The sequence below is a fragment of the Ceratotherium simum genome, chromosome 35 (assembly GCF_057802395.1).
Source record: "Ceratotherium simum simum isolate JZ-2026a chromosome 35, ASM5780239v1, whole genome shotgun sequence".
Taxonomy (NCBI): Eukaryota; Metazoa; Chordata; class Mammalia; order Perissodactyla; family Rhinocerotidae; genus Ceratotherium; species Ceratotherium simum.
In genome coordinates this window covers 32,277,167-32,304,372 of record NC_141934.1, presented here as the reverse complement: position 1 = coordinate 32,304,372, position 27,206 = coordinate 32,277,167, and the positions used below count along the sequence as shown (strand labels likewise).

General features: G+C 40.5%; 2 protein-coding genes and 1 pseudogene across 20 annotated transcripts in view; 1 reads left to right on the top strand and 2 right to left on the bottom strand.

Moving 5' to 3' along the window:
• ZNF10 (zinc finger protein 10) overlaps positions 1-968 on the bottom strand; it is a 26,216-nt gene extending 25,248 nt beyond the window's left edge. For 4 of the 13 annotated variants that reach the window (XM_087423555.1, XM_087423554.1, XM_087423544.1 and 1 more), the window contains exon 1: positions 716-967. In XM_087423555.1, coding sequence (XP_087279681.1) covers positions 716-900 — 185 coding nt within the window. In that variant the 5' untranslated portion in view covers positions 901-967. Of the gene's footprint in view, positions 1-8; positions 198-561; positions 675-715 lie in introns of those variants that run through there. The other 9 variants (XM_087423545.1, XM_087423553.1, XM_087423557.1 and 6 more) reach the window with 9 other exon arrangements.
• Positions 491-27,206, top strand: ZNF891 (zinc finger protein 891). 7 transcript variants are annotated; one of them, XR_015549841.1, is made up of 5 exons: positions 491-824; positions 3,033-3,181; positions 12,702-12,773; positions 12,931-16,766; positions 27,096-27,206. XR_015549841.1 is itself a non-coding variant. In XM_087423558.1 (4 exons), exon 4 carries the CDS (start codon positions 13,028-13,030, stop codon positions 14,912-14,914), a length of 1,887 nt encoding a protein of 628 aa, XP_087279684.1. In that variant the 5' UTR covers positions 491-824; positions 3,033-3,181; positions 12,702-12,773; positions 12,931-13,027; the 3' UTR covers positions 14,915-20,119. The 7 variants fall into 7 exon arrangements, 4 of the variants coding, with proteins under 4 accessions (XP_087279684.1, XP_087279686.1, XP_087279687.1 ...); XR_015549843.1 differs by having other exon boundaries at positions 12,931-15,502; positions 27,096-27,154; XR_015549842.1 differs by lacking the exon at positions 27,096-27,206 and having other exon boundaries at positions 12,931-15,502; positions 16,673-20,119.
• Positions 4,183-7,850, bottom strand: LOC101402969 (14-3-3 protein zeta/delta pseudogene; annotated as a pseudogene).

Below are 27,206 nucleotides of genomic sequence, written 5' to 3'. Positions count from 1 at the left end.
CTACTCACAGCGTCCACGCGTGTCTGACCACGAAGCGAGCACACAACCCAGCACGTTCGTCTGTACCTGCGATAAGCACCTGGAAGGTTCGACAAGGACGCAGTCCCGTCACCACGGCAGCAGCAACGGCAAATCAATGAAGAGCCAGGCCTCGCACACAGGGGGCGGGGCAGACCGGCTCCGCGGGCCTGCGGGCGGCGCCCACCTCCCCAGGCCTCCCCGCCGCCTCCCCCTCACGTACACGCCGCGAACCCCCACGCTCGCGCGCCCTCCGCGTCCCCGCCCCCTCACGCACACGCCGCGAACTCCCACGCTCGCGCGTCCTCCGCGTCCCGCCCTCTCACGCACGCGCCCCGGACCCACCCGCTCGCGCGCCCTCTGCGTTCCCGCCCCCTCACGCGCGGGCACCGGACCCCGTTCGCGCGCGCCCTTTGCATGCCCGCCCCTCCACGCACGGGTCCCGGAATCCGCACACACGCGGCCGCCCGCCCCCTCCCTTCACACACTCGCCCCGGATCGACACACGCGCACGCGCGCACGTTCTTCAGGAGCCTCACGCACCGCTCGAGCTCCTCCGCCGAGAATTGCGGCGGGGACGCTAAGTCCAGAATCCCTCCGCGGGGCGGGGCCAGGCGGCGCGAGTGCTCCTGGGAAATGTAGTCCCGGCTCCTCGACTCCCTGTGGATGCCGGCCGTGGGCTCCGAGTCCTGCCTACCTCCTCGCGGCCTCGGGGCCTTGCGCGCGCCGCCCGCCAGCGTGCGCTCTCTTGTCCCCTCTCGCGGGGTCCGGTGGTGTCGACGCCGAGAGGCAGGTACCGAGGACAGGTGAGCGCGAAGAGGCTGAGGGGACGTGGCGAGCGAGAGGGGCGGTGCGGCGGTCCCTCCGGGGGTCGGCGCGCATCTGCGTCCTCCTGTGTGCGGGGAGGGCCCAGCCTTGAAAGCAGGCGGGAGATGGCGGCCGAGAAGCAGCGAAGCCGTGCGGGAGCGTGATGGGAGGCGGTCCCGGGACAGACCTCCCAGCGCGGCCCTTCCCGGAGGCCCGGGGGCGGGAACCAGGCGGGCGTGCCGGGGCCGAGGGGCGTCCCCGCGCGGGTGTGCCGCTGGCGGCCCCGGGGCGGAGGCTGGAGCGGGGGGCGCGCTGGGGAGAGCGGCTTCACGCTGTGAGCGAGAGGAGCAGGGTGTCCTGGGTGTACCTGTCACGTTCTCCGGGAGCTGTTCCTGAGTGTCTCAACTGCTTTAGCTGTGGGTTGCACCACAGTAGTGAGATATCATTTCTCTAAGGCGAACCTTGAGAGACTTAAAATCGTGTGAACCTTCTTTGGACCATGAGTCAGATTTAAAAAGGAAAACATTTATGACGGGCCGGCCTGGCGGCGTAGTGGTTGGGTTCGCGCGCTGTGCTTCAGCGGCCGAGGTTTGGATCCCGGGCGCGGACCTACCCACCGCCCATCAAGCCATGCTGTGGCAGCGTCCCACGTACAAAATGAGGAAGATGGGCACAGATGTCAGCTGAGGAACAATCTTCCTCACAAAAAAAAAAAAAAAAAATTATGACGTAGAAAAGGTTGAAGACTGCCTATGTATTTGATGTTAAACAATTATTGCTATTGCTGTAGGTGTGATGATATTCTGGTTGATTTTTGAAGAGTTCTTATCAGAGAGAAATCTTGAAATATTTATGAATAATATCTCATTCTTAGATCTGCTTCAAAATAGTGATGGGTGCAAGTGTGTACCTTACACTATTCCATTATAGTAACAACAACAGTTTATCTGCTTTTCAACCATCTTTGCACTCCTGGTTAGACCCTGCTTGAATGTGATATTATATTATTACTTTAATGCATTGCTGTATTCAATTTATTAGCATTTTCCTTAGGATTTTTTTCAGTGTTCAGAATTAAGGTTGCACTTTAATCTTCTTCCTTAGTACTCTACTTGCAGTACAATCTTTTGTACTGTACTAAAAAGATTGTACAAGTCTCATGAATAATGGGAAGTATAGCTCTTTTTCTATATTCTGTAAAATAGTTTTTCGCTTGAATGTTTTGGATTTAAAATCTTTAGGGGCAGATAATTGAATTTTTTTTTTTTTTTGTGAGGAAGATCAGCCCTGAGCTAACATCCATGCCAATCTTCCTCTTTTTGCTGAGGAAGACTGGCCCTGAACTAACATCCATGCCGATCTTCCTCTACTTTATGTGGGACGCCGCCACAGCATGGCCTGTCAAGCGGTGTGTCGGTGCGTGCCCGGGATCCGAACCCAGGCTGCCAGCAGCGGAGCACACGCACTTAGCCGCTATGCCACGGCGCTGGCCCGATATTTGACTTCTGATTCAATTTTTTTAATGGTAGTTGATTGATTTAGGTTTTGTAGTAGCCTGCTGATATAGGTTTTATTGAGTCAATTTTGGACACGTTTTTCTAAAAAATTGTTCATCTCATCTGAATTTTCTTTTCTCTTATTGGTGAGGAAGGTGGTCCCTGAGCTAACATCCGTGCCAGTCTTCCTGCGCTTTGTATATGGGACCACAGCGTGGCTGCTACAGAGTGGCTTGATGAGCTGGGCGTAGGTCTGCACCTGAGATCCAAACCTGTGAACCCCAGGCCGCTGAAACGGAGTGCACGAACTTAACCACTACGCCGCCAGGCCGGTCCCCATGCTATTCTTTTATAGTGATTTTTTTGGTGATTTTTAAAATCACTGCTTTGTAGTGATATTTTAAAATTAATAATTTAAAATTTTAAAATGAGTAATTTTAGCTCCTTTTTTCTTTTTTGAGCCTAATATTTATCTGGGCCATCTTTTCTTTTTCTTGGTTAGCTCTGCTAGATATACATCTACAGTAATCTTTTCAAAGAAGCAGATTTGGGTTGTTTTTGTGATCTGTCTTTTGGTTTTGTCTTATGTCTTTGTCAATTTTGGTTTTCTGTTAGAGTAACTTTTGCTCTCTATTTTTAAATTTTCTTTAACTTTGTTGCTGTTTTTCTGCTTCTTGATTTGATTGCTCAGTTCATTTATTTTTTCTGTAGTTGATGTTACCGAGCAAGGGCTCGCCACTCACTGTGCACAGAAGCTGACACCATGGCACACTGGTCTTTGAAAGAAGAAAGACTTTATTGTGCAGTCGATTGGCAAGGAGACAGCAGTCCAAGCTCTCAAATCTGTCTCCCCATCCAAGGTATGGGGTAAGGTTAAAGGGATCAGGGAGGGCAGGCTGGTATGCAGAAGCACTAGCAGGATGAGTTTCGATTGGCAGATCAAAATTTTCTCTTCTGTGCATGCTCCTGAATGGCTCACCACCCCCGAAAAATACCTTTAACATCCTGTTGTTAAAATGGGGTTGGTTATGGGAACTTACTGGGGAAAGGACAGGAAACAAGGGTAAAGTTTTTATGCAGATTTAAGTCATTGCTTTCTCCATTGATAAGAGTCTCTAGAGATTTGGAGTCATCCTCCCCTTCCTGGCACTCTTACAAATGGAGATTTCTCTTATAAATGTAAATTTCCCTTACAAAAGGGTAACTTCTACTAGGTTTTCAGAGCTTTTCCTCTGTCTTCTGTTCTTTAATAACAATCAGCTCAAAATAGCCCTGTCGCTGCAAATAATCCGTAATGAATCTATAAATCAAGATCGGGGTGAGTTTATTGTAAGGTTTGAGGACTATAGCCTGGGGCCTTCCTTCCCCAAAGAAGGAAGGACACCAAAGAAGTGGGGTGTACAGAGTGGTTATATATCATCCGTAACAAAGAGCATACATCACATATGATAGGAATGTCCCTTTTACAATAGTCATGAGATTGCTTTGCTGGCACAGCGGGTGAGTGGTCACAAGGTGAGCACAGCAGGTCGGTGATTAATCCTTAGTATTTAGGAAGAGATGCTTATCCTTAAGGAATGGCGATATGGGGAAAGATACATCCTTATCTTTAAGGGCATCATTCTGTCTTTGGGACATCATAAATGGTTAAAGCAGATGTATAATGCATGCTCAACAGGCCACATCAGGCCCTTTTGTAAAAACAAGGTCAGGTGAATTAGTTTTAAACCAAATGGCTTTCTCATATACTCCAATATCCTATTGCTTTTCATTTATTTATTAGCTGTAGAGGAGGAAGATAATTTCTCTACCCTCTAGGTCCTTCTGGCTGGTCTAAGAATTAAATTGACATGACACAAAATAACAGGAGAAAATAAAACAAAGTTTAATAACATGTGTACATGGGAGAAACCCAGGAAAACTGAGTAACTTGCCAACATGGCAGTAGCCACCACCTTAAATACCGTCTTCAGTTAGAGACAAAGGAGGGTTTTGGGGGGGGTGGTTTGGCTCCTCAAAGGAGAGGAAGGCAATTGACATGGAGATGGAAAAGCAAATGTTTGATAAACAAGTGTTTGTTGGGCCATCTGTAGACAATAGGACCCAAAAGAAATCTTTTGATTAAATGGCCCTTGCTAGATGCCTTCATGTGTGCCACACCTAGAAATATCTATGGTGATAGCTCTTTTCTCAGACTGGCCTTCTACCTTAAATTCTTTTAGGCAGTTAGGGGGAAGGTCAAAGTTTTCTTTCAGAGTCTTTTGTTTTTAAAAATAATCAAGCTGGGCCGGCCCCATGGCTTACCAGTTAAGTGCACGCCCTCCACTGCTGGCAGCCCGAGTTCGGATCCCGGGCGCGCACCAACGCACCGCTTCTCTCGCCATGCTGAGGCGGCATCCCACGTACAGCAACTAGAAGGATGTGCGGCTATGACATACAACTATCTACTGGGGTTTTGGGGAAGGAAAAAAAAAAAAAAAAAGGAGGAGGATTGGCAATAGATGTTAGCTCAGAGCCGGTCTTCCTCAACAAAAAGAGGAGGATTAGCACGGAGGTTAGCTCAGGGCTGATCTCCCTCACCAAAAAAAATAATAATAATAATCAAGCCAAAGTGGCATATTTTGGGGTGGCAAATTGTTGTTGTTCCTGTAGTTACATTTACTTTCCAAGAAATGTGTGTATATGTTTTTAAAAGTCTAATATGTTAAAAGAGTCATAATAAAAACCGGAGGCCCCTGTTCTTCTCAGTGGCAACCACTTCCAAATTTTTAAGCTGTTCTGGCTTTGAACTGTCTTCAGTCTTTTTTTTTTTTTTTTTTGCCTCCGATCATCAATATTTATTGAGCATTTACAGTGTACTAGGCACAATAGAACATACAGAAAACATGGTCCCTGCTCTTGAGGAGCTTACATTCTAAAAGAAAAAAAAAATACACCTCTGTTAAAATGGTCTTTTTGTTTGGTGTTTTCTGCAAGGTACTGAGGAAACAGTCTGTAGGGTGAGCTTTGGGTATAACTTAGCCCCATCATTATTTAAAGAAGAGAGGAAAAGGAAGGATATCAAAGGCAGACAATGACAGACCATTCAGGATAGGTAGGGTTTACAGGGAGATAAACAATCTCATCAACTAAGGAGAGATTTGCTGCAGTAAATAGGAGGAGGGGAATAGTTTGTGGGATGCCAGCAAAGGAAGCAGGGTATCCTTAGACATTGAGTGGAGCCAGAAGGATCATGCGGCCCTTTTTCCAAGTACATGGCCACCAAGTAGGAATGGTTGGTGACAAGACAGAAGGCTAAAAAAGGTAATCCTGTGCACCTGATGAAGAGAAAGAATAAAGGGTCAAAACTGAAGACAGGCTGTAAGAGTATCAAGAAATTCTTAAAAAACAAAAGTGATTTGGAAGCACAAAACTTATAGTTAATGCTACCCAATGTCATGATGGGCCAAGAACATTGTGGCTGCCTAAGTGAGAAAATGCCATATACCAGAATTTCAAATGGAACACATCACTTTTCTCCAATCAATCCTCCTTGCCTCTGAAAAAAAACCTAGAACTCTTTTTTTCAGGGGTAGGGGGAGTATGGGACGTGGTTGGGAACAGTAGTTATATTAGTAGTATTTTGTTATGATAAACTTTGTATTTAAACTTGGTAAAAGCCCATTAGCTGCCAAGAGGGATTAGGAATAAATTTCCCAAAATGTACAATTTCCTTTAGAGAAGTTTCAGAACCAAAAGACTAATTTACTTGAAAAGCTGTAGAGAAAGTAGTTGAAAAGTCCATTCATAAAACTTTTATTCCACTTATATGAACTTAATACACATGTTCTTAGCAATTACGCTTGGATTGTTCATGAAAATTTCATAAGACATTAAACAAAGCTGGCCATCATCTGAAGTTATTTCCCTGTTCACTATTTTTACAGCACATGCATGTTAGGCAAGTATCAAAAAAAAAAAAAATCACAAAAGCAAAAAAAACTAAAAAAAGTTAAATACATGGGTTTTTTGTTTTACTCTTGTGCTCGATATACATGAAGTAATGGATATCAAGCAATTCATTTTTACTGCATCTTGTACATTTGTTCTTAGGTTGCCTAAAACATTTAAATACAAATAAAATGAGTGTAGCAAAACTAATGAAAGCAAACAGCAGGTAGCTTTACAAATAAGGGAATGTGAACCGTTTCTGCCCTTATCCAGAGTAAATTGGGTCACAACTAAAGGAACACTTCTGCAGCTGTAGTCAAAAGTGTGCACGCTGAGACTGAGTATTCCACAGACACACATGGTTCAACATGTAATATCTATGGGATATCCATTTCTACTACAGCCTTGTAAGTGCTCCAAACCTTAAAGTACCCACAATGACTACACCTGTGACTGGAACCAATTATCCCTTTTATTCCCCCACCACGACAAACCAATATGTAGGCAGTTTTCTTTGCTTAGACATGGAAGCAGTTTTAACACTGGCCCTTGTGAAGCCACAATGCCCAAAAGTACTATGCCAAACATTTATAACTTGTATAAAAATTCCACATCCCCATACTGGCCACCTCAAGATGATAACAGATAACTCCCTAAATGTTAACTGGCTCTACTCCCCAATATTAAACATAAAAACCACATGGGAAATATAGAAATTCAAATAGAAGTAACATAAACCTGTCATAAATCATAAACAAAACACTATTTGTGGGACAGCATGGATGACAAATGGTCTACTGTGTAAATTTCAGAATGAGGCAGACAACAGTTGGAAGGCCGGTTAATTTTCCTTCCTTCTCCTCTCTTCCCCTCCTTCATCTCCTTGGGTATCTGATGTCCACAATGTCAAGTTGTCTCTCAGTAATTGCATTATTAGCGTGCTGTCTTTGTATGACTCTTCACTTAATGTATCAAGTTCAGCAATGGCTTCATCAAAAGCTGTCTCTGCAAGAGAGCAGGCTTTCTCCCGGAGTTCAGAATCTCATAATAGAACACAGAGAAGTTAAGGGCCAGACCCAATCTGATAGGATGTGTTTGCTGTATTTCCTTTTTGCTGATTTCAAAAGCTTCTTGGTATGCTTGTTGTGACTGATCCACAATCCCTTTCTTGTCATCACCAGCAGCAACCTCAGCCAAGTAACAGTAGTAGTCTCCCTTCATTTTCAAATAGAAGACTTTGCTTTCTGCTTGTGAAGCATTGGGGATCAAGAACTTTTCCAAAAGAGTACATCATTGCAGATATCTCTTAGCTCAGTCTCAATTTTCTCTCTGTATTCTCGAGCCATCTGCTGTTTTTTCTCAGCACCTTCTGTCTTTTGCTCAATACTTGAGACGACCCTCCAAGATGACCTACGGGCTCCTACAACATTTTTACAAGCAACTGAAAGAAGATTCCTCTTCTCATTGGATAATTCAGCTCCTTGCTCAGTTACAGACTTCATGCAGGCTGCCACGTCATCATATCGCTCAGCCTGCTCGGCCAGTTTGGCCTTCTGCACGAGCTCATTTTTATCCATGACTGGATGTTCTGGCGGGCGCCTCCGGGCCGGCCTCGGCGTGGGGCCCGGGCGCGGTGCTCCTCCCGCCGCTGCCGCCGGGTGGGGGAGGGCTGGGTGCCGCCGCAGCACGCAGCACGGGGCGCGGAGCTACAGTCTTTTTTTAATCATCAATTTGAGACATTTTTCAATTTTTTGTTGTGTTAAATGAGAATTTTGACTGTTAAACCTTGCTTTCCTTCCTACGTCCTTAAATCAAAATGTAATTACATTGCAAGTATTGTAATGTAGTTTTCTCACAAATTTTGGTTAAATGCATGCTCACTGTTTTCATGGTGATGACTACGTAAATAGTCTTTACTGCTGAGCCAAAGTAGGTTTCTTGAACAAATTTTACTTTTCCTGTTTTTAATGCCTTTTTCATTCATTTGCTTTGTGTTCCTTAAACCTATGTAAAATGCCTCTCTCCCATTTTCCTCAAGGTCAAACCTGTCTGTAATCTTACCATTTTTCTCTTTTTCTGAACACATGTCCCCAGGAGCCTTCCATCTTCCTGCAGTGTAGACGTTCTCTAGGCATGCAGCACACTGGCATACTGGGACTTCCTTAAACCTCATCTCTTCCCTCATCTCATCTCTGTGTTGGATCTCCTGTTTCCTGGAAACTTTTTTTCCCTTTTTAGTGGATTATAATCTTATTACTTTCCTGAAAAAAGGGTCCATATGAGTTACATATATTAAGGTTGTGTATGACTAGAAATCATTTTGTCTTCATATTTGCATGGTACTTTGGCCCAGTATATAAGTCCTGGATAGGTAATTATTTTCCCTCAGAATTTTGAAAGCTGGCAAAGCTAGATAGAAAATGGAGCAGTGTTACTGTTGAGGTCCTGTTCCATGCCTGTTACTGTTCTTTTGTATGTAAACTATTATCTCTTGGAACTTTTGGGTTTATCAGTTTATCTTTGGTATTCAAAACTTTTATGGTGAAATGTTCCAATCTTTTAAAGAAATTACCCATTTTGATAGATCAATCCTTAGATATTCTGTTATGTTTAGGAATTTTCCCTGTATTTGATTCTCGCTTCCTCATTTTCTCTGTTCTTTCTGGAACTCTGAATGATCTGGTGTTGAACCTTTGAAATGGATCATATAGTTTTCTTACCTTTTCTCTCTCGTTGCTTTTGGTGTGGGGGCAGGTGGAGTCTGCTTTCTGGAAGAGTTCCTCAACTTTATCTTTAAGCCTTTTTACCTATTTTCATTTTTTGGTATATTGATGTTAAATTTCCTAAGGCCTCTTATTTTGTGATTTTATTTTTTTAAAAAAAGCCCATAACATCCTACTTACGTTTTGCAAATGAAATACTTCTCTGATGATCTTTAAATTTATGTTATGAAATGTCAAAACAGAAAAGCAGAATAGTAGAAGCAGCCTTGTACTCATCACCATATTTTAAAGGCGATCTTGGGCATGATATATTATTTGTAAATATTTCAGAATTTGTTTCTGAATGATAAGGACTCCTTAGAAAATCATAACCAGGACATTATTATCACACTTACAAAATTAGCAATAATTCCTTGATATCAAATATCTAGGCAGTGTTCAAATTTCTCTATTTCATAAAATTTTTTTTTAACAATTTCTTTGACTCATGGTCCAAATAAGGTTCATGCAATTTTAGATCTCTTTTTTTTTGTGTGTGAGGAAGATCAGCCCTGAGCTAACATCCGTGCTAATCCTCCTCTTTTTGCTGAGGAAGACCAGCTCTGAGCTAACATCTATTGCCAATCCTCCTCCTTTTTCTTCCCCCAAAGCCCCAGTAGATAATTGTATGTCATAGTTGCGCATCCTTCTAGTTGCTGTATGTGGGACACGGCCTCAGCATGGCTGGAGAAGCAGTGCGTCGGTGTGCGCCTGGGATCCGAACCCGGGCCGCCAGTAGCAGAGCGCGCGCACTTAACCGCTAAGCCACGGGGCCAGCTCCTAGATCTCTTTTAATTTAAAGTGTGCCTTGGAGAAATTATATCTCAGTGTTCTTTCAATTTGCAATTCTCTTATGAGCATCATTGAGGATGCTGTTGTTGCTTTGAAATGTGTCAATGTCTTTTATATTACTCTCACTCTTTAGCACGCTGTTGAATTCTAGGTTGATATTGTTTTCCTTTAATACTTTGAAAATATTGTGTGGTCTTCTGGTCTCTGCCTTTGCAGCTGAGAAGTCTGTAGTCAATAGAATTGGTATTCCTTTGTAGGTAATTTGCCTTTTTTCTCCAGTAACTTTAAAATTTTACTCATTATCTCTGATATTCCATAGTTTATGGTCAGTGTGTCTGGTGGGTCTTAAAAATGTATTCAGCATGGCATGTGGTATGTACATTTGAACACCAAGGACTTAGATCTTTCTTTCAGCTTGGGATAGAAACCACTATTATCTCTAATACATCTTTTTTTTTTCTTCTTGTTTTTTTTATTTTTCTTTTTTTATTTTTTTGGTGAGGAAGATTGGCCCTGAGCTCACATCCATTGCCAATCTTCCTCTTTTTGTTGAGGAATATTAGCCCTGAGCTAATGTCTGTGCCCGTCTTCCTCTATTTTGTATATGGGATGCCACCACAGCATGGCTTGATGAGCAGCGGTAGGTCCACACCCGGGATCCGAACCTGCAAACCCTGGGCCGCCAAAGCAGAGCGTACAGACTTAACCCTAGGCCGGCCCCCATATTTATGTCTTTGATCCATCTGGGAATGTAAACATGTGAAATAGGGTTTATGCTTTTCCCAGACAGATAGCAGTTTGTCCTGACACCATTTAATGACTAGTTCATTCTTTTCCCACTGATTTAAAGTGCTGCATTTATCATGTGCTAAATGTCTAGCGACACATGAATCTGTTTCTGAAGTTACTCTGTTTTATTTTCTGTTATTGCCCCACTGTCATTCTGCTTAAGTTACTAGAGATTTATAATGCATTTTGAAATATAGTAGGGCAAAGCATTATTTTAATAATTGCCTTGTTATTCATATACCTTCCTTTTTCTACAAAACTTTTAAAATCAAATTGTCATGTTTCAGGAATCTCTGTTGAATATATAAATTAATGAAAATCCCAATGCAATTCTAATTTGAGAAAATTTGAAATCTTTATCATATTGAGTCTTCCCATCTGTGAACCTGGTGAATCTCTCCATTTACTCAGATGTTTTTTCCTGTTCTTTGGTAAAGTTGTTTAATTTTTGTAATTAGTTCTGTAAGTAGAAAGAAAAACTATGGGGAATTAAGAAATGAAGTTAGAATACAGTTCATAGCTTAACAACTCTAACCAGAAGGTAAACTAATTCCTTTTTTGAAGAGGAAACCTAACTTTCTGTATTTGTGGGTTTTTTGTTTTTGTTTTTTTTTTTTGGTGAGGAAGATTAGCCATGAGCCAACATCTTTTGCCAATCCTCCACTTTTTGCTGAGGAAGATTGGCCCTGGGCTAACATCTGTGCCCATCTTCCTCTATTTTATGTAGGATGCCTGCCATGGCATGAGCTTGATAAGCGGTGCATAGGGCCGCGCCTGGGATCCGAACCTGCAAACCCTGGGCTGCTGAAGCAGGGCACACGAACTTAAGCACCCTGCCACTGGGCCAGCCTACCTAACTTTCTGTATTTGTTTTCCTTCTGAAAGAAGGGTATAGGGATGTGAAAAAATACCTCCTCCACAAAACCTTAATTAATTGCCATAGATTCATTCAGTTTATTCAGTAAATATTTGTTGAGTGTTTGCCATGTGCTGGGGAATGTTGTGGGTACTCAGAATACAGCAATGAACAAATCAGACAGAAATCTATTTATATATGATTTATACTAAAGTGGCAGACTTCTGGTTTAGGGATATAGAATATACCTGTCAAAGATCTTTGTCTAAATAAAAATGCCACTTGTATGATTTTGTCCATCAAAACTGAACTCTAGGGGCCGGCCCAGTGGCATAGCGGTTGGTTTGCGGGCTCCGCTTCATCGGCCTGTGGTTTGCCAGTTTGGATCCTGGGCGTGGATCTATGCACCACTCATCAAGCCATGCTGAGGCAGCGTCCCACATAGAGCAACTAGAAGAATATACACCTATGACATACAACTATCTACTGGGGCTTTGGGGAGAAAAAAGGAGGAAGATTGGCAACAGATGTTAGCTCAGGGCCAATCTTCCTCAAAAAAAAAAAACAAAAAAACTGAACTCTATTGAAGTATAATACTGAGGTAGAATGCTCGCAGTTGAAGGTTATCATCTAATCTTCAAAAAGTGAGACTTGTAAAAATATTAGCATAATAAATTGCATGATTTGTCATTTTTAAAGTCTGCAAGCATTTGTCTTTTGTATTCACACTATGTGTTGTTCTTTTATTTATATTAAAGCCATTCTAAAAATGATTCAGCCATAAAATAATTAACATCTAATATTGTTAATATGGTTAAGGCCTCACTCCCAAAGCCTGGAAAATAGTTCATGCTTCTTTGTTGATCCCATTCAAGTTTTAGATAGAATAAGTTATCATAAGGAAATATGGACTTTGGGGAGAGAGATTAAATTGGAGGTAATCAAATGAACATTTGTTTCAAAGTCACATATCTATTTTTAACAACTCCAGTGAAATTCCTAAGTAGGGTAGCAGCCAAATTATCAGTCCTTATGTGAAGTTATTCAGGTAAACATCAAGTTATATATAGGACAAATAAGTTTTCCAAAAACATTTGTCTTTAGCAGGAAAATTGTTTTTCCGTTCCAAAAAATTAACTAAAAAAGTAGAAAAATATTCATGAAATTTAATTAAACAACCATGCCTTTTTTGACTGGTTTTCATTAGCTTTAATTTTTCTTTTTTCAATAATGCATGCTCCTTCCACCCAGGGTTGAGAAGCAGTCTGCAGGAGAAGCCAATATAAATAACCAAGATGGGAGCCAAGAGCGACTATATTGCATGTCAGTACAAATCCCAGTAAAGATTTTAAGCTGGTCAGACATTGCTGGGAGGTAAAGGGGGGGGGGGGGGCATGTCTACAATTTTTTTTACTGTGCCTCCAGTGGGGCCCAGTTTCCACCTTTCTTCTTTTACCTGAACCTGCCTTTTTGGCTACAGGGAGGACACCCAGTGATTGAATCAGAGAAACAAGAAAAGAAATATCCTGATCTCTCTACCCTATTGTGCAGGCAGATGTCACTTTCAGACTCTCAAGATGGCAGCCATTGACCTATCCCCCATATGGTCTCTGCCTGCACAGGATTCTGCCTGTTTCTACGTGAGAAATACTGAGGAGGAAAGGATGGTGACTGGATTTCCAGCAACCTGGTTACAGGGACCAGTGACCTTTAAAGATGTGGCTGTGGAGTTCACCCAGGAGGAGTGGATGATGCTGGACTCTGCTCAGAGAAGTATGTACAGAGACGTGATGCTGGAAAACTATATAAATCTCACCTCCGTGGAATATCAACTATGCAAGCCTACTGTGAACTCCCTGTTGGGTCAAGAAGAGATAAGAATTGTGAAAGGAAGAATTCCCCAAGGGACCTATCCAGACTGGGAGATTCAACTTAAAACCAAAGAATCAACTCCTAAGCAGAATATTTTTGGGGGAAAATTGTCCACTGGAGTGAAAATGCTAAGATTCACAATGGATGATTGGTCCTCTACATTAAGAGAAGACTGGGAATGCCATAAGATCAGAAAACAGCACAAGATCCCAAAGGGACAGTTGAGGCAAGTGACATTTACCCAGAAGAAAACAACATCTCAGGAGAGATTCTGTGACTATCATGAATTAGAGGAAAACTCTAAACTTCGATCAAAACTTGTTTTTTCAAAGAGAGTTTCCACCGATCAACATTGCTGTAAATGTTACTTAGATATTCAGTGTTTGAAACATAATTCAGTATTAAACAATTATGAGAAAAACTCTGTAAGTGAGAAGCTCTGTGAAAGTCATGACTATAATAGAGCTCTGTGGCATCTTGAAAGAACTCAAACAGCACAAAAAGAGTACACATGTTCCAAACATGGTGTACACTTCAAACGTAGCATGCTTCCTATGTGTAACGATTTTCACATGGTGGAGGATTCCTATGAATGTAATAAAAACAAAACCTTTTGTTGTCCTTCATCCCGTAAGCAACAGGAGCAAACTCCTACTAGAGAGAAACATGAATGTAATCAGTGTGGAACAGCCTTCAAAAGGATTTCTAATCTTATTTTGCACAAGAAAAATCACAAGGGTGAGAAACAATATGAATGTAAAGAATGTGGGAAGGTCTTCCATGATTCCTCAACCCTAAGGAGGCATGTAAGAACACACACTGGTGAGAAACCCTATGAATGTAATCAGTGTGGGAAAGCTTTTAATCAAAAAACATCTCTTAAGGCTCATGTAAGAACTCACACTGGAGAGAAACCTTATGAGTGTAATCATTGTGGAAAATCCTTTGGCACAAGTTCTTACCTTATAGTGCACAAGAGAATACACACTGGGGAGAAACTCCATGAATGCAGTGACTGTGGAAAAGCCTTCTACACAAGCTCTCACCTTAAAGTTCACAAGAAAATACACACTGGAGAGAATCTTGATAAATGCAATGACTATGCGAAAGGTTTTAGTGGTCGCTCATCCCTTAGAATGCATGTGCAAACTCCTAGTGGAGAGAAACATTGTGAAGGTAATCAGTGTGGAAAAGCCTTCAAAAGGATTTCTAATCTTATTTTGCACAAGAGAAGTCACATGTGTGAGAAACAATATGAATGTAAAGAATGTGGGAAAGTCGTCCATGATTCCTCAAGCCTAAGGAGACATGTAAGAACTCACACTGGTGAGAAACCCTATGAATGTAATCAATGTGGAAAAGCTTTTAGTCAAAAAACATCTCTTAAGTCTCATGTAAGAACTCACACTGGAGAGAAACCTTATGAGTGTAATCATTGTGGGAAATCCTTTGGCACAAGTTCTTACCTTATAGTGCACAAGAGAATACACACTGGGAAGAAACTCCATGAATGCAGTGACTGTGGAAAAGCCTTCAATACAAGTTCTCAACTTAAAGCTCACAAGAAAATACACATGAGAGAATCTTTATGAGTGCAATGACTGTGGGAAAGTCTTTAGTGCTCGTTCATCCCTTAGAATGCGTGTGCGAACTCACTGGAGAGAAACCCTATGAATGTAAGGAAGAAACCCTGTAAGTGTTGTGAATGTGGAATTGCCTTTTTCATTGTCTTAAGGTGGACTCCAAGGTCATCATATCAGTCTTTGTTCTTTAACATAAGCATTTAAGGCTATAAATAGTTCTCTAAAGACCCTTTTAGTTATGTAACACACTGGTCTGTGTTAATTTATTTTTGTTTAATTCTAAATGTTATCTAACTATGACTTTTTTGATCCATAGCTATTTAGAATTTTTTGGTTTTTTTGTGAGGAAGATTGGCCCTGAGCTAACATCACCAATCCTCTTTTTTGCTGAAGAAGATTGGCCCTGACCTAACATCTGCACCAATCTGCCTTTATTTTGTATGTGGGATGCTGCCACAGCATGGCTTGATGAGTGGTGCCTCAGTCTGCTCCCAGGATTCGAACCTATGAACACCGGGCCGCCAAAGCGGAGCATATGAACTTAACCACTATACCACTGGGCTGGCCCCCTAGAATTGTGTATTTTTAATATGTAAGGTAAGATTTTCAGTTACCTTCTTATTGTTGATTTCTAAGTTAACAGCATTATGTTCAGAGTATCTGGACTATACAACAGTACTTTATTGGTATTTTCTTGAGAGTTGCTTTCAGGCCTGGTGTGGCAGATATTGCTAGTCGCCAATTGAACATCCAGCTCATCCTTCCCTACTGATGACTGTTTTAGCTCACAGTACCAATACGTCTGGTTACAGAACTCTTCTCAGCCTCCTTGTAGCCAGGTGTAGCCATATACCTCATTCTTGACTAATCAAAAATACTATCACTGGGAACTGACCCAGCTGGTTTTTTCTCTGTGCCTTCTGCAGTCTGCCTTTCTGCCTTCCCTGTGCTTCTCTCTTTGAATTTTCCATTCCTAGAACTGAAGGAGCCATCTTGTGACCATGAGAATGAGAACCATGGCCTTAGTACAGTATAGAAGAAAAAGATCCTGGTTCCCCAAAGACATCTTTAAATAGCTGTACCAGCACTCCACTGCTTATATCTGGACATCTTTTTATGTGAGAAAAATAAGCTTATTGACTTTTTTAAAAGCAGTACATGAATACAGTCAATACAGTAACTTTGTTTAAGAAAAAGGAGAAGACCACAGAGGTATGAAGAGTTAAATATTTTATGTTGGATGTACAAATTTGGATAGGAACATAGAAAAGGGAGGAATGTTGACAACTTTTTTGCTTAGCCTATAGATGATGATGGAACTGAGATCACGGAAAACAGGTGATCAGAGAAGCAAGAAGGAAATCCCAACCTTTCAGTATTAGAAACCCATAGAGTTTTCAGATAGAGGGGAAGTTGCCAATTTTAAATGCTGAATGAAGCCCTTGAGATTTTGCTACTCAGTCTTACAGATACTGACCAGATTAGCTGTAATTTACTAAGAAGCAAAATATGGAAGGAGGAGCCTGTGGTGCAAGAAGAAGGCAGTAGCTGCAGTTTTAGCCGTGTTAACTTGATAGAGTTGTGCGACATCTGGGTGAACAGGCTGGCATGTGGTTCTGGCCCTGAGGAGGTATCTAGGATGGAGATATGCATTTCAGCTACATCAGTAGATAGGCTTTGTGGAGCTGACTGAGATTGCATAGGGAAAATGGATGGTGTGAAAAGAGAATGTCCACTACTGACCACAAAGACCTCCTGTCTTTAAAGGTAGGAGAAAACAAGGAGCCTTCTTGGATAAGAGGAAAACCGGGAAGACTGGTGTTTTACCGAACCAAGACAAACTGGTGTTTTAAGAAGGAAGGTAAAGTCAGTTGTTTTAAATGCTATATGAGATCAAATTAGATGGAAGTCTTGAAAAGTGAACATATCATATAGCAATGTGAAGATTATTGTTGACCTTAGTTGGAGATAATGATATGTTGAGGATGGGTAGTAAGTTGGGATGAGTTTAGTAATCAGTAAAGGACGAGGAAGTAAAGACTGAATATAGATAAGTTTGAATAGTGGGAGAAAGATAGGGTAGTAGCTGGAGAGAGATTTGGTCAAGGAAAAATATTTTTAAAATAGTGAGGAACTAGGACATGTTTAAATCCTAATGTGGTGTATCCAGTATGGAGAGATGAAATATGCAGGCATAATAAGAGGTATAATCAATACCATAAAGTTCCTGACTGAGGAGGGGATGGAGGTACCTGGAGCACGAAAAGGATTGATGTTTGCTATAAGAAGGGATACTTGTGCAGGGCCGGCCCTGTGGCTTAGTGGTTAAGTGCGTGTGCTCTGCTACTGGCGGCCCGGGTCATATCCTGGGCACACACTGACGCACCGCTTGTCCAGCCGTGCTGAGGCAGCGTCCCACATAGAGTAGCTAGAAGGATGTGCAACTGTGACATACAACTATCTACTGGGGCTTTGGGGAGAAAAAGGGGGAAAAAAAGGAAGAGGATTGGCAATAGATGTTAGCTCAGGGCTGGTCTTCCTCAGCAAAAAGAGGAGGATTGGCATCGATGTTAGCTCAGGGCAGATCTTCCTCACAAAAAAAATAAAAAAAGAAAAGGGATACTTCCACCATTCTCTCGAAAGGAAGAATGGGTGGATTGGTTTTAATTACCTGTTTATTTATATCTAAGTTAATTGAGCTGTCCTCAGAGTATCTGAATTATACAATGCTGTTTGTTTGGTTTCTCAAGAGCTATTTTCTGGCCCAGTGTCTGATACTGCTGGTTGCTAACCTAATACACATTTCCTCCTTCTCCTTTACTAATAGAACCCCAGTTCTGCTTAGAGTAGCAACATGTCCAGTTACAAAACTCCTTATCCAAGCCTCCATGTACCAGAGTAGCGGTTCCCCCTGTTCCTGGCTGATAAAATATACATATGAGATTGTAAATTTTGTGGTAAGATTATCTGCTGAGAGTAAGATGGATGAAAGATGGGTCAGAGGTTTTAGTGAAGATCTCTATGCATGTGAGAGTCCTCCCAAGTTATCAGTAGGGCCTTTAGTAGAGAAGACAGCAAAGCAAATAGCAAAGTCCAAGAAGGTGAGTCCAGTTGAATAGAAGATAGCAGCAAAGAAGAGAGAAAGTGGTATGACTAACTGGTATGAGCCTCAAAGGAGGTTTTTTATAAGAGACTGCGATCGTTAGAAGCAATATTGGAGAGCACGAAGAACACTGATCCTACTTTCCAACCTATAGATGTGGAGTGCAGGGGAATAAATAGCCCTTCTTTGATCATTGTTGTCAGGTAGGTCTTTTCTAGGGGGTACCCAAGTTTAAGTTAATGCAAGGAAATTAAGGGAATGTTTAGGGAAGTTGTTGAGGACATAAAGAGTTTGTCCCTGGGGAATCTCAGAGGGCACCATGGAAGCACTTTCCAGAAGAGCAGGAATTTGGGGTTTGTGGCTGGTGCATGAGGAATACAGAAGATTGTCATGATGATAGTATTGAGAGAGAAAATAAGATGAGAGCTGGGGGTTGGCTGAGACTTTGGGCTGTGACCAGTGAAAACAAAATTTAGAGGGAGGATAGATTAAATCCAGCAGGTTCTACGAAGATGATGAACACTTAGGTCTAATACGATTCACATATAGCTTGGAAAGGAGAGCCTGCAATCATGCTGTGGACCCAAGTATTCCTTTTGGTTATTAGGTGTTAGCAGCCCTCAAGGGTATAACAGTAGCAGGTAGCAGCTAGAAAGTGATCCCAAATGCATGTGGTCCTTGCATGAGGGGATCATCTTAAGTGGTCCTCAGAAAGGGGGGTCATGGCCTGCTTGGTTGGGGATTGGGATTTATGTACTAATTTGGGCCCACCAAAGTCTTGGCACCCCAGCAGCTGTGGACTCAGGCCCAGTCTCACTGAGCATCTCTCACCTGGATTGTATTGCAACAGCCTCATGACTAGTTTCCTTGACTCGAGTCTTACTTTGTTCCAATATATTTTCTATGTACCTGCCATGGTATCCTTTATTATTTTTTATTATTTAGTCTTTTTCTTGTTGGTGGCTTTTAATTATAAAACTAATGCATGTGAGAAAAAAATGTAAATAACCTCTGCCCTACACAAGAGAAGGGAAAACCTTTCTTCCTTCTCCCCAAAGTCTACTGCCTTACAAATCTAACATTGTGGCTTGAGTGCGCCTTCTGTCAGACTTTGTTCTATGGACGTACAAATGTACTGTTTTCTTTTTATAAAAATTGAGTCATACCTTTCATTCCATATCTTTTTTTAAATGTATCTTTCTATGTCAGTACACGTAGTTCTATTTCATTCTTAATAACTGCTTAGTATTTGATTATATGGATATTACTTAACATATTTTGTCCATTTTCCTCTCCAGATGTTTTATAACAAGAAGCAATAACACAGTGAACAATGTTGTTTATATATCTTGCTTTCCTTTCATCTATTCTCCACAGTGCTTCCAGGGTGGTCAATCCAGAGAACTAATCTGATTATATTACATTTCACTTTTAAATCCTCCACTGGCTTTTTTCCTCCGTTGAGATAAAATCTTTTTACAGGACCTTTCATGCTCAAACTTTTACCTGTCTTTTCAGGCCACATCCCTTGCTACTCCATCTCTTCACTCTCTGGACCTTAGCCTGGCCTATTCATCCTTTAGCTATTGTATCCTATATCTGCTTTAACAACTTTTCACACTTGCACAGTATGGCCTGTTTAATTATGTATCTTGTCTTCTAAACTGTATGCTTTGGTAAGGTGGGAACTTGGTCTAAGTTGTTCAGTGTTTTACTCCAAGTACTTGACCCATAGTAGGTATTCATTTAAATGTTTAAGGTTTTTCAGTAAATGTTGTGCCTTTTCTTTTTTACTTAGTATTTCATTGGATGCTTAACTTAAAATAAGGGCTGGGTTTTAAGTGATTGTATAAGGCAAAAATTGCATGGAATCAAATTTTTTTCTAAGCACTAGAGTCACACTCAGCATTGCAAGATATTCCAGTGTGGACCGGCCTGCAGAAACTGAGACTGTTAAGACAACTGCAGTTGAATGTTTATTCACATTCTGTCCCTCTCCTCTCTTCCCTCACCCCACCCCCATCACAAGCTCATATAGTTTATTTTGTATTGTCAGTGTTCATTTGGTGCTACATTGTATGTTATATTAAAAGGAGTGAAATGATCCAGTATTGGTGAGGGTGCAGTGTTCTCCTTTAGGCTAGTGATGGAAGCATAAACTAATACAGCCTTTCGGGGGGACATGTAAGCAATATGTGTGCAAAGTGAGAATAATCATAACTGTTAACCTAACAATTTTTTCTGAGCTTTTATAAAAGAACTCTGCATTCAAGGACATATAAGTAACATACTCTTCTCAGTTTCATGCTAATGAAAAATTGGAAAATTCCTAAATTTTCAGTAACAGCTAATTGGTTTTAAAATTTATGTATGTCCATAAAGTGGAATATAGTGCAGTCATTAAAATGTAATTATATATTTATTGACATGGGATGTATGTAATATATTGTGATTTTTAAATACAATTACACAATATCAGTGTGAACATGTTTTTATTAAAAAATATATTATAAATATGGGGCCGGCCTGGTGGCGCAAGCGGTTAAGTGTGTGCGCTCTGCTGCGGCAGCCCGGCTTCACCAGTTTGGATCCCGGGCGCGCACTGACGCACCGCTTGTCAGGCCATGCTGGGGCAGTGTCCCATATAAAGTGGAGGAAGATGGGCATGGATGTTAGCCCAGAGCCAGTCTTCCTCAGCAAAAAGAGGAGGATTGGCAGATGTTAGCTCAGGGCCGATCTTCCTCACAAAAAAAAATATATATATATAGTAAATATGTATATTATAACTATGTAGGTATATGTGTGCACTGAAAATATCCTGGAAGGATAGACACCAAAATGTTATTAGTGGTTATTTGTGAGTCATAATTTTTTTCTCTGTTAAATTTTCTAGTTTACATAGTAAAAAGAGCTAAGTTATCTATTTTTTAAAAGTAAGCATTTCCATCATGAACTTCTTAATAAATAATTTCCAAAAGCATGATTTGAATGTCTTCAGAGTTGTAAAGTAAATACATTTGCTTAGGCTGTTGGATATATAAATTCTATCCATTTTTTTAAATATCACAATTTTTTTTTTTACTTTTTTAAAATCATCTTTTCTATCTCCAACTTTTTAAAGGCAAACTTTTTTAAAGTGTTACTAAAGGGCATGGGCTCTTTTTAGACTTAATCTAAATTTACCTCTAGGCAACCTTGAAAATATGAGGAAAACAAGGTGCTATAAGAATAGGGGGCCCTATGTTAAATAAGGCAGTCAGGAAAGGCCTCCATGAGAGCGTGACGTTTAAGCTGAAATCTGAAGGAAAGTAAGGAGTCATCCATGGGGGCTTGGAGGAGGGGGGAAGTGGAGGGAGAGAAGAAGAGCTTTCTAAGTAGAACAGCAAGAGCAAAAAGTCCTCATTTAGACCTTCATATTTGTAAAAAAAAAAAATATATAGGCAGTAGCTGGAACATTGTTAGGCAAGAGGGTAAGGAAAAGAGTATAGGAAACCAGGTTGCGAAGTAGGCCAGCCAGATCATAAAAGACCTTACTAACTATAGCATGAGTTTATATTTTATTTGAAGAGCTATGAGCAGCTCTTTAGGGATCTTTCATAAGAGATTGAAATTATTTGTTTTAAAAAGATTGCATTCGCTATTGTATAAAAGAAAATCTTGGGATACTAGGAGGCTATTTTAGTAGTTATGAAATTTGAATGATAGAAAATGGTGTCATTTCCTTAGCATACAGAGTTCTTTTAAGACAATAAATAAAATAAGACATTTGTTTAACATAAACAGGAAATTCACAGACTAATATATGTCATGACTTCAACTCACCTGTAATTTAAGAAATGCATATCAAACATATAAAAGTGTATTTTTCACCTATCAGCAAAACTTTACATTGAGTCTGATATTTCTAAAATATTTTCTGATCAATTTCCATTTGTCCACATAATATATTGTCCTCCATGATATTGAGTGTTAGTGACACAGAATTTCTTAAAAGAATTCATGTCTTAAAATTCATTTCTTAAAGGAATTTTTTAAATATCAGATGAATAATTTGTTTGCGCTTTTCTTTACTACCTTTTCTCTCTCCTACCCTTTAAAGTCTTTGAAAGTGTTGCTGAGGATTTGGACTCTCTCTTCCAAGTCACTCACCCCCAGTCTGCAAGTTTTGCTGCCTCTCTGCTCTGAGATTTACTCCATCTCTTCAGAGGGATTTAACAGTTTTCCTGTCCTTAGTTGCATTGTTTGATGTATGATAGAAAATTCTTTGGTGGCATTTCTCAGTAACAAAACCTGACCCAGCTATTTGTGGTATCTTATTTTAAGTCCTCTAAATTATTTGGTTTTTGCTTTCCAAGAAAATATGCAATTTTGGTCATTCTTGTAACAACTAATATTTACTTCACTAATATCAAATGTACCTGTTGCTCTATCCTCCTATCCTTCTGCATTGATAGTAACTTCCTGTTTTAATGCCAAAGCTTAGTATAATAATCTTTTGAGAGACTTGTAAAAATTTTTTTATCAAAGCTTGGCAATACATAGAGAAATGTGTACAGCTTAATGGATTTCTCCAAATAGAATACACTTCTTTAGCCAGCGTAGATCAAGAGAGAGCCAAATTAGTGCTTGCACCACTTCCCCGGTGCTGCTGGGATCCTACACTCTTCCTGACTCCATTTATCCCCAACTGCTTTGTGTTATTGTTATGCTGTTTTAAATTTCATGTATATTTTAAACTCCACCAGATATAATTATTATTGTGTTGTCAATATTCATTTATATCGAGGTTTGCAAACTCCCTCTCTATAGTTTCAGACAATAAACATTTTAGGCTTTGCAGGCCATATGTAGTCTCTGTTGCATATTCTTTTTTATATATTTTTTTATTTTTTTGGTGAGGAAGAATTGTTGCTGAGCTAACATCTTAGGCAAGAAAAATAAACAATCTTCCTGTTTTGTATGTGGGATGCCACCACAGCATGGCCTGATGAGTGGTGTGTAGGTCTGCACCTGGAATCCCAACCCATGAGCCCCAGGCTGCCAAAGTGGAGCACACAAACTTAACCTCTACGCCACCAAGCCAGCCTCTCTTCTTCTCTTTTTTAAATAGCCATTTAAACATGTGAAAACCATTCTTAGCTCACAGGCCCTGTTTTGGCCCATGGGCCATAGATTCCCAGTACTTAATATTTACGAACATATTTGCCTCCAGTGTTCTTCATTCCTTCTGCTTTGCCAAGTTTCCATGTAGGGTCATTTCATACTGCCTAAAGAACTCATCTTAATATTTCTTTTAGCATAGGCATGCTACCACATGTTCCCTCCATTTTTGTTTATCTAAAACATCTTTATTTCAACATTAATTCTGAAGGATTTTTAGCTTGGTATAGAAATCTAGATTGGCAGAGGTGTTTTATTTTTTCCTTTCAGCACTTTAAAGGTGTTGTTTCATTATGTCCTGACTTCCATCATTTCATTTGAGAAGGAAGCTTTCAGTCTTATTGTTGTTCCTGTGAAGGTAATGTGTTTCCCCCTCTCAGGCTTCTAGTAACAAGGTTTTAGCTTTTAGGATGGTGTGCATAGTTGTGGTGATCTTTCTATTTAGCCTGCTGGGAATCTGCTGAGCTTGAATCTGAAGGTCGATATCGTTCATCATTTTCTAAGGTTCTTGATTAACTCCTCAAATTGAAATTGAAAACACAGTATCTGAAATTAAGCATTTAATAGATGTACTTAGCAAACTGAACACAGCAGAACAAAAGATTAGTGAACTGTAAGGCAAGCAAATAAAAAAATGTACTGAAACAAAGACAGAAGATGGGGGTGTGAGGAGAGAGGAAAAAAAGATAAAAGTATAGAGACATAGACATTTAGGACATACTCAAAAGTTCTAACATATGTGTAATTAGAGTCTAAAAGAAGAGAGAATGACATAGAAGAGATATTTGAGGAGTTCAGTGCTTGATTTTTTATAGATTCCACTTACTAGTTGAAATTCTTCAGTTTTTTGTCTTTTTCTTCCATCCTTTTTTCTTTAACATATTAACTATACTTACATAAAAATCCCTGCCAACTCCAATATCTAGGTCACTGGCATGTCTGCTTCTCTTGTTTTTTCTCTTAGTTATTGATTATATAATCCTGTTCTTCACATGCTTAGTAATTTTCTTTATTGTATGCCAGACATTATATTTAAAAGAACCACAGGGGCCCCAGGTGATGTTACCTTCTACCAGAAAGAGTGTCTCTTTTCCTCTGTTAGTTTGAGGGGCTAATCACCTCAGTACAGTCACAGATGTAGCTGGGTCAGAGCTAGTTTGAATTTTTGATAAGACTCAGTTTACCTCTGTTTAGCCTTTGTATTTTGGATATGACTCTCATAAGCTTTTAAATCTGAGGGCTTGATAGGTCCTAGTCTCCCTACCTGCTGCCCCATGCAGCTTCAAATTTTGACAAATGGCTTGAGGAAGAGACTGGCCATGTCTTTTATGCAGTTACCCATCCCTGGTGGGTTTTTCATTCCTAAGCACCCCAGACACTGCAGATATTTCACTCTGCCTTTTAGAACCTTTTAGAACCTTTTAGTGAAGCTCCCCAATCTCCTGCAGTTTTAAAACTCAGCAAATATCCCATGGGGGAGAACCAGCTGTGCATTTGAAGCTTTTCAAGTTTCCAATCTGCCACCCCAACCCCAAGTGACCACTATAACTTTTGTGACTTCTCTTTCCCCCAGCAAAGGCCCTTTGCCTGGGCCAAGCCCAAAATTCAGCCCACATCCAAAATCAGTAAATGCTTACAGGGGGTAAAAAATAGGCTGTGATTATCAGGTCACCTCGGAAGGGTCCCCTCTTTGGAATTTTGGTTCATCTAGTCCTCACTGCTTCCACAGCTCTATGATGCCTTTATTTTTTTTATTTTTTATTTTTTTTAAAGATTTTATTTATTTTATTTTTTCCCCCCAAAGCCCCAGTGGATATTTGTATGTCGTAGCTGCACATCCTTCTAGTTGCTGTATGCGGGACTCGGCCTCAGGATGAACAGAGAAGTGGTGCCTCGATGCACACCCGGGATCCGAACCCGGGCCACCAGCATCGCAGCGCGCGCACTTAACCACCAAGCCACAGGGCCGGCCCTATGATGCCTTTAAAAATACGATTTTAGGGGCCTGGTCTGGTGGCATAGTGGTTAAGTTCACGTGCTCCACTTTGGCAGCCGGTGGTTCGCAGGTTCACATCCTGGGCACGGACCTATACACTGCTCATCAGGCCATGCTGTGGCGGTGTCCCACACACAAAATAGAGGAAGATGGGCACAGATGTTAGCTCAGAGCTAATCTTCCTCAAGCAAAGAGGAAGATTAGCAACAGATGCTATCTTAGGGCCCATCTTCTTCCCCAAAAAGTAAAACATATATGATTTTCGTAATTTATCTTTATCTGGTTGCTGCTACAATACTGCATCCTATCTAAAAGCAGACTTTCTGAAGATATAAATAGCAGGTAAACTCACCACATAGTAACAACATTGCATTCAGCTGAAGGGGTAACAGTAAAACGAGTTGCAACCATATTTGACATGCACGGCTGCATGACAGTGCATCTGGGAGTGTGCCAAAGGGTGACAGTCAGCTGAACACTTAGTTTGATTGTATATGAGAGAATTACTCTGAAGGTAAGCTCAAAATAATTCAGAAAAAGTTTCACACAGAATTATATAGGGAGTCATATTCCAGAAAAGATTCCATGTGTTACGTGGAAGATTAGCTAATGTGCTCTTCTATAAAGGACAGACATGTTCACTGGGAGTATGATGCTTTTATAATGTATGGATAATTGAATAATCATGACAACAGTGATAAAAGTACTGTTAACTGTCTCAGAGTTATAAATAATGGTTGCATCCCTGAGTGTTTCACATAAATTTTACACATCTTGAATATGCAAACCTAGAAAAATTGTGTCTGAAATACAAACTTCTTATACTACATAGATCAAAATGTTCAAACTGGAAGTTTACCCCTTCACATATGTTGAGATGGTCACACTGCATATCACCATTGAGTCTCTGTCTCAACAGTACAATACAAATTAAAACTGCAATAATGTTTTGTTTAAAGTGCAATATCAGGCCCCGTGGCTTGGTGGTTAAGTGAGCGCGCTCCACTGCTGGCGACCCGGGTTCAGATCCCGGGCTCGCACTGACGCGCTGCTTCTCCGGCCATGCTGAGGCTGCGTCCCACATACAGCAACTAGAAGGATGTGCAGCTATGACACACAACTATCTACTGGGGCTTTGGGGGGAAAAAATGAATAAATAAAATCTTTAAAAAAAAAAAAAATAAAGTGCAATATCATATACTTTTCTCCTACTGTTTGCTTTTAGATCTTAGTATGTCTGGCTATTGTAACTGAATTTCATCTTGAAAAACAGCGAACATTTTTTTAGTTTCTGCTACCTCTGGAAAGCACCACAGCTTATAAAAAATGATTATGTTAACTATGGAAAGATGTAACACAGATTTGTGTGCTAAAATTGAGTGAAAGAAAGCAACTATGAACCTTGCCAGCACCTTCTTGCTGTGACAAATAAAGCATACTGTATAAATAAAAATATCCACAAACTATTCACTTTCCTTTTTCAGTGGCAGCAGTATTTTGACATTTTACTATATAATCTAGGAGTTATCTGTATTTTAATTTAATATATTTAATACATTATCTGTATTTTAATTAAAAATAATAGCATCGTTTTTATTTTCTGAAACATCTTACCACAGATTAATGAGAGGACTTTTAGATGAGTTATGTAGTTCAGGATGATGTTACATGAAGGGAATTTTAGGGGAATGTTCTTATTTCTGACAACATGATTCAGGTAATATATCTGGTGAGCTGGACTACCTGCAAAGGGACCCCCTGTCTGATTGCCCCTCCCTTACCTGATCAGAGGCCTCTTCTCACTTTTTTCCTCCATCATTCTTGACTCTTTCCCTTGCTCCACAAAGGAAGTCACACTTGGTTTAGAAATAGAAAGTCCTGCTTACAAGTGTGACAAAATACTTCAAAATATTTATTATGTTTTTTCCTAGATCCAGACCCAATCTCTTAGTAAAGGGAAGAGAAGCTATTACAAGAAGAACAATAGCAGGAGGAAGAATGCAAGCCACTTCCTACTTCTGCCGATTTTAAATCATTTCTTC